Here is a 7539-nt window from a genome sequence, read left to right as displayed (position 1 = left end):
GAAGGCACGAGGGGGAACAACACTCGAGCGATTTTTGGTGGTTTACCGTCACCTTTATGGTTTCGAGTACAGTGTTTAGAACATGTAATATACTTCGAGAGCGCTTAGCTGGGGTGCCTTTCTGGAGCTGATCACGTGGTGCAACGTCACGTCTGCCCCACTCGCACTTCGCTGGCTAAAAGGGCTTCTAGCCCAATAAATAACCTTGGGACGCATGACTCTATAGCAGAGCTTTTCCTCTGAAATTGCGTTGCGATGTTTATGGTGCTGCCAACGTTTCAAGTACACCAATTACATTGGTACACGCTCATAAACCACCTCTCATTGCAAGCTGTTACGTTTCGATGCTCTATCAGCTACAAGTCAGTCGCCGGTGCAAATATCAATTACAAACGCTTACATTAAATAAACGGTCCGACATGTGGTGAACCAAGACAAGTGTTCAGTCTTATGTAAAAAAGAAAAAATTCAGCGTAACCTGTGGTGACCCCCGCGAAGTGGACACTGATTCTTTGTATATATCATACATTTTATTTGGCTCAACTAATGAAGCCACACGTGACGTTCGTGAGGTCACGAAAGTCACGTGAGGTCACGTGACTTTCGCGCTTATAAAAGTGACGGAGAACTTCAGGTCTTTCGGATATAGGAACGCGCTTCAATTAAATTTCCACGCAAGCGCTACACGCACGTGAAATGCAAACAGACATTCATTATTGTTTATTCTTTATGCGGCTTAACTTGCACTTGAAGTTAGCTATCGGTGCGCTTTGGGTATCACGAATGCCATGAGATGCGATTAACTTCCTTTCCTACGCTAAGTCTTCAGTCGGAAATGGCATTACGTAGTGCTGCGCCGGAGCTGCAATGTCTGTTTCGTAGGCTTCGGAATAATATGGTTACAGCATCAGGTCACCTTAACAATTTATATCGCTTCATCTGAGACGCAGATTACGTGTGCTCAACGTGACAATTTTTCCAAATTGCTCGCCAGTTCGACGACAATGCTACTTCACGTGGACTCACACTGCGTGACGCGTTCATCGCAGCAACCACCAAAAGTGAACTGGTGGTCATCGTTTCACTACAACAGCAGCGAGCGGTTCTGGCTTGTAGCTTCACACTGCCACTCCGCGCCTAACTGAGAGACATGCGAGACTGTCCCGGCCACCCATGTCTTCTACGAGCACGGTAGCCAGCGTCATAACATCGCTGCAAAACCACCTCCAACATTTGTCGGCGTGGGAGTTTCGATGCCTGGACGACGAAGACGTGCCCTGGCTACCGCGGCTTGAAGTGCTGCCCCTGCACATCACCGTCCGAGAGATCGTGCGCGTTCTTGAAGCATCGGCCACCGTGTCCTTATGCCTGCGTCGGGTCGCCTGGCTCTACTGTTGGCTCATGCCGAGAAACAGGGCCGGCCCGTGGATGCTGTACCGCTTCGACCCCTCGGAGCTGCGGGTTGGCAGCATTACGATTGTTAGGGCTCTGTCACGCACGCTGCCTGCTATGGGTCGGCCCACCACGTTCAACGCTAGTTACGTCCACGGGACGTTATTCGTCTGCATGATAATGCGTTCCGGCTCGTGTCCAACTACCAGGCGCTACACAGTCGTGTTGCTGGTTCTTCGGCACGACCAGCGATGTGCGGTCGGGCACGCCGAAACGCCCGAGGACCACCGTGCACTCGCGACCGCCCTTCACGTCGCTCTGTACGGTTCAAGCGTGGAAGTACCGCAAAGAATGTTTGCGGACATAGATTCTGCGTTCAGCGCGGTGCACACAGGCAATGACGGTCCAATCATGCTGCGAGTGGACAGTGACCCAAGCATCGCAGCGCCGTTTGTATCAAATTCTTACCCACAAGAGCAAGAGCATATGCAGGACCTAAGTTTCAATGTGCGTGAGCGAGGTAAGTCACGCCATTTAAAACATCCTGTAGAGCGACTTGCAGTCTACTAACTGAAAAGATGCCTGAAAACGACAGCACCAATGACCACAGTGTTCGAATGATTGTTACGAACATCATGTGTTAATTGGCTAGCTCATACTGCTGGTCGCTCAGTCTGCACAACCGGTAGTGGATGATAAATATCTATTATCGCAAGTCTCCAGTAGGCATCAGAACTAGACTAAAACTGTCGTTAGCAATGTGGCCAAACATGTGTCTGCAGTAGAACGTCATACGCTTTAGATGTTTTCCGAGTGTTTGCTCTATTGTATACCCCGTTGCCCGAGTAGGGTTTAACCAACCATTGATTCTTTTACGAATTGCTTGTTGATGCCGCATGGTGTCTTCATTTTTTATTGTCATTTCAGGTGAGGCCCTTTAACAAGACGTACCAGTACGTAAACGAACCGGTAGCGAGGCGTAGCCATACACATCTTTCGTAGGAGCTTCGCATCCACGATGAGAAAGCATTGACAAGGGGCACGGAGACTATGCCTATGAGACTGCACGCTGCGAGCCATTACAAGACATATCAAGTACACCGTATGAAAGGAGACACTGGCCACGCCGTCATAACGTCCAGAATGCAAGATCTAGCTTGTCAAGGTTTCAAGACAGTGCAGAAAAAGCAGCTGCAGAACTACATACTGGCTTTTTCATACGGCATGACTGCTGCAAGGTCATCATTAATCATTTCAATCCTATGTAGCACGTCGCCACTTCCGTATGGAAGCCGGCACAGTGCAAGACATTTAGCAAGACTCGAAGTGCCAACCAAGCCAGGAGAGTACCACAGAATAGCTGTGTTCATATTGATCTCTTCAAACTTTTTAGACGAAGCGCGGAATTGAAAAGGTGTCCATCCGGCCATCTTGACGAAGCCGGCTGAATTGGCTGCTTTAGACATTTTAAAAACCGTTTGTTTGTGACGTGACCACATGCATAGATGGCTGAAATATCTAGCCATAGAGCAATACGAACGCTCGAGTTATAATTTTCCTCAAAATCGTTGAAACATTCTTTTATCCATTGACAAAAAAATAAAGAAAAATCGTTCCATTTCGAGTCTGCGGTCGATTCTTCCATTTGTAAGTTTTTGACGATCGTCTGCTATCGTAAACTTTATCCTATGCATTAGAAATGCGTGATTTGTACAGATTTAGTTTATTCACGGAGACTTTCAATAAACAGTATATTGTGTGACGACACTGCACAAGTATTCAAGTAGACGTTAATATATTTAACATTCAGCATGTGGTAGCCATATCAAAGTGTTCATCCATATCGTAGATTATGTAACGTGCCGCCAATCGCAAAAGTTTATGAGCGACGTGAGTGGGTGGCCAAAACCATCTTCGCCACATTTCGGCTACGTAAGCAGCGATCAATACCAGTGCAAAGGCCGAGACGCGTCTATCCCTTAATCAATGACCTGGCTATTTTAATAAATGCTTCGTACCTTTCACTCTGTAACGTGACGCACTCTTCGGCAGCTGTGATACCATGTAACTATCATGAGAGTAATCTATCACCATAACTGTTATCAGACGCTGCCAAAGCTTTCATTAAGTTATACCTAACTAACTAAATACCATTTGAAGCATGCCTTGGTGGCTTTGATTATGCATTCAAACTAGGAGTGCGACACTCGTACCCCAGAAACGCGTTTCGCCGGAAAATCACGAACAGTGTTCTGCCGACATACATGTTAACAACAAGTAGGTGCACTTTCGACCCAGCGCTTCGTTCAACAGTATATGGTGCACCACTATAATGACGCAGGCAGGCAGTTTGGCAGGCGCTCGCGTGGTCCGAAAGCTTTTGTAGTCGACTGACTGTACGCCCTTACAATTTCTTACGTTGAAAGTGCGTATGTCAAGGCAGAACGGCTGTGCGTATAGGCTGGTTGTTTCTAGCCCAGATACGTTTCAGGTATTTCACAAGCCTCATCCCTTACCAGAGAGCAAGAGGGAAAAGACTATTGATTTATCCTATGGACGACTATACTAGTCTCGTGAGGGGACACTGTTCCCTTAAAAATGAAGTTGTGGAATGCTGAGCCGATGAAGGACGGGTCCCAACACAAGAGGTAACGATGTTTATTAACGTGGTAGTGGCAGCAGGGCCCGAATGCCGATGCTGCGCTCAAACGGTTACAGAAACGATCGTTACGTTTTATGTTATGTCCTTTATCGACTCAGCATCCCACATCCGGTGACCCGGAAAACGAACTAACCGCACTGTCATGACCGATTCAGAAGACCTCACCGCTCTCCGCCATCAAGTGCAATAACTCCGACAGGAACTACTGACCCAGCAACAGCAGCAAGCTCGAAACGCTTCTGCAAACAAAAACGTGCCTACGGGCTCCGCTGAGGACGTCAGAAGTCCTACGGAAGCCACCCCGCACGCCGCTTCCTGGCGTGTTGCTGTCAACCTCCCGCCGCTTTGGCGGGACTTACCCGAGGTCTGGTTTGCCCAGGTCGAGTCCTCTCTGGCGCACATCACTTCAGACCGGACCCGCTACGACTACGTCGTCGCCCACCTGGACGCACGTTATGCCAACGAGGTCGGGGATATTCTCGCGAACCGGCCAACGGCTAACGTGTACGAACACCTGCAGACCGCACTTATCCGTCGCTTGTCACTCACAGAAGAACAGAAGATACGACAAGTGCTGTCCGCTGAGCTTGCTGAACGCAGTCCTTCGCAGCTCCTGCGCCACATGCGTGTGCTCGCAGCAGATTTTATTAACCGGAAGGTAAGGATCTTCAGCAGATTGCCATTCGGAGTGTGGGAAATGCCAATTCAAAAAAAAAAATATATTAACCGGTCAGTGATTGAGATAAGCAAGGTACGTCTAGAATGTCGGTGTAAACCAAGCAGGCACCTTAGAATTCTTTACAGATTCAAAAAGCACTTGTTACAAAAATCGCCGATGTACACACATCATAGAAATGGGGACGGCATAAAAAATAATACGTGGTACACTTCAACATACTCCCGACGGATACATATCCGACAAATATATGCAAGGTCAGGCAAACTAAATAGACCCGTTAACCTACGCTCTGAGACGTACCCCAAACCCTGAAGGTATTAACGCCTGAACCCCTCCGCCATAGGGGACAGCTGCTTTGCACAGCCCCTGCGTCGCAAGGAGGAAAGAAATAATTGGAAGGGAAAGGAGGTTAGCCAGTTCTAAGACAGCCTGGCCACCCTGTGCTGGAGAAGGGGAGCATTGGAGAACAACAAAGGGCCATCCAGCAGGTCCGCGAGTTGGAGGTGAGGCAAGGCCTTGATGTGCCCACGCGTGGGACCTTAGGCTTGATCGGTGAACAACCTGCAGGACTACCATTAAAATAACAACCACCATTAACCAACATTAGGCCTACAAATCAACATTAGGACGCAGGAAGATGACAGAGAGAATTGGAGAACAAACTGGGGTATTCCATGTCCCGTTATCATAAAAAAAAAAAACTAAATAGACTCAGCAGGTCACGTTGCACGGCGCAGGAACAACCGGTGGTCAATGAAAGAGACGGAATGGATATCAAGAGACTGAAAATATATCTGATTACGCAAATGCTTGTTCTGGATGATGAAACAAAGAATATTGTAACCACAAAATGCTGTCATCTTGCACAGAGAAAACAAACTAGTGATTACTCAGAAAGTCTTTCCTTTCGCGGCGGACCTAAACTAACTGACTATGATGATGGCGATGAATGAATAAACGAATAAAGATATAGATAATACGCGACTGCTGCTATGCTGCACAGACAAGGTTGGAAGGCATTGCTTATTAAACAAAGGAAATATCAAGCGATTATTCGTTAAAATGGGTGCCATGAATTATTTCCGCCGAAGGCACTCAGCAGTAGAAGCTCTGTGTCCAATTTTTTGTTTTTATTTTTCCAGCACATCAAATTTTCCACAACACAAGAACTATTAATTGCGATGATGAGTATATGCTCTATGGCGTAATTACATCCTTCAGCGTTGAGCAACGCTTGACTACAGCTTTATGAGTTATACATGAACGTCACTAAATGCAAATGCGTGCGCGTTACTAGGCGCAACGTCACCTCTCCGTCCTATTCTCTCAACAATTCACCCCTGCAAACCACAGCTTCTTATCGCTACCTTGGCGTTTAGATATCTAATAACTTGTCATAGAAACACCACGTCCATTACATATTATCCAAAGCAAACCAAACGTTAGGTTACTTGAAAAGAAAGTTCTATCTTTCCCCACCGTCACTAAAACTATTGCTTTATACCACCTGCGTTTGCCCTCAACTAGAATACGCCTCATCTGTCTGGGACCCGCACAGATCTACATTCTCAAAAAGCATTTAGGCAGTACAAAATCGCTCTGTTCGCTTTATTTCATCTAACTACGATCGCAATTCCAGTATCACAAACGCGAAAGCTGCTCTTAGCAACACGCAGAAAACAATCACGCATTTGTCTTTTTCATAAAATGTACTACCATAATCCTGCTCTTCGTTCCTTGTTCATACACCCTTACCTCCATTTCGCTCACACCGACGTGATCAACTTCACAAGGTTGGCATACCCCATTTTTCACCTACTGCAGGCTCGTAATCAGTTGTCCCCAGGACAGTTGGTGATTGGAATCATTTACGAGCCTTAATAACTGATATAACTAATACAACTGCATTTAAAAATGTCTTATCCAGCGTACTGTAGCTCTACATGTTTATTTTTCCAACGTATTGCAGTTTACTAGACTTCTGCGATTATTTTGTATAATGTTTCCAGTTTTACTTTTTTTCTGTAACTGTTCATGCTGTTGATTTTACTATTCACACCCCCACCCCCTCTGCAATGTACTTATATCCTGAGGGTACTATAAATAAATAAATAAATAAATAAATAAATAAATAAATAAATAAATAAATAAATGAACTTGATGGTTAGTTTCTTGTTATAAGCTTGCCAACGCTGCCGCGACAATCAACTTTGTTCCAACTCAACATCAGTCAAGGGTATTTTTCGAGATCAGGTTCAAGACCTGGCATGATCTTGCGATAGAATACTTCAGAGCCACGCAGATTGTCTGGGTAAAATACCTTGCCGGATCCTGAAGTTATTTATCTGCATTCATAAAAGTTTCTCGCTTTCCAATACCGCCCGCCACCAACTCGGATTTTTTCCGCTGCACTGGCTCCTTAGCGCTCTCACATTCAAATTACCAATATTTCTGACGCCGCTCCTGGGTAGATATAAACTGTGAAGCACCTGTGATGCATACTCACGCGTGGTATACGAGTGGATCACAGGAATGGGGAAAAGAGGTTTGTCACGTATGTGACAAGCCTGTCACGTTACTGATGTCATTATTTGACACTCACGTTTGGCTTGCCCTCCTATGTCAACTTTGGGGTACCCCAAGTTAAGGAGGCAATCATGAGAGCGCCTCGACGTAGACGTCTTGACAATTATATATAAACGCTCAACGAGTCTTTCTTTCGCTAAGAAATGCGTCTCGTTTAGGAAAGAAAAGAAGCCCGCCAGGCAAGCCCACCAAAGCATATTTTGCGCCCTCCTCCCCCTCT

General features: G+C 46.2%; 1 protein-coding gene across 1 annotated transcript; it reads left to right on the top strand.

Annotated features, from left to right (window-relative positions):
* The first annotated feature begins 1033 nt into the window (after positions 1–1033).
* Positions 1034–2580, top strand: LOC119165833 (uncharacterized). Its single transcript, XM_037417866.2, has 2 exons — positions 1034–1912; positions 2320–2580. The coding sequence occupies exons 1-2, from the start codon at positions 1174–1176 to the stop codon at positions 2331–2333; spliced, it is 753 nt and encodes a 250-aa protein (XP_037273763.2). The 5' UTR covers positions 1034–1173; the 3' UTR covers positions 2334–2580.
* The last annotated feature ends 4959 nt before the right edge of the window (positions 2581–7539 follow it).

Source organism: Rhipicephalus microplus, chromosome 8, assembly GCF_043290135.1.
Source record: "Rhipicephalus microplus isolate Deutch F79 chromosome 8, USDA_Rmic, whole genome shotgun sequence".
NCBI classification, from domain to species: Eukaryota; Metazoa; Arthropoda; class Arachnida; order Ixodida; family Ixodidae; genus Rhipicephalus; species Rhipicephalus microplus.
This window is presented reverse-complemented; position numbering and strand designations above follow the sequence as displayed.

What these genes read in the sequence shown, in the direction of transcription:
- LOC119165833 (XM_037417866.2), top strand. Translation starts at nt 1,174, where the DNA reads ATGTCTTCTACGAGCACGGTAGCCAGCGTCATAACATCGCTGCAAAAC.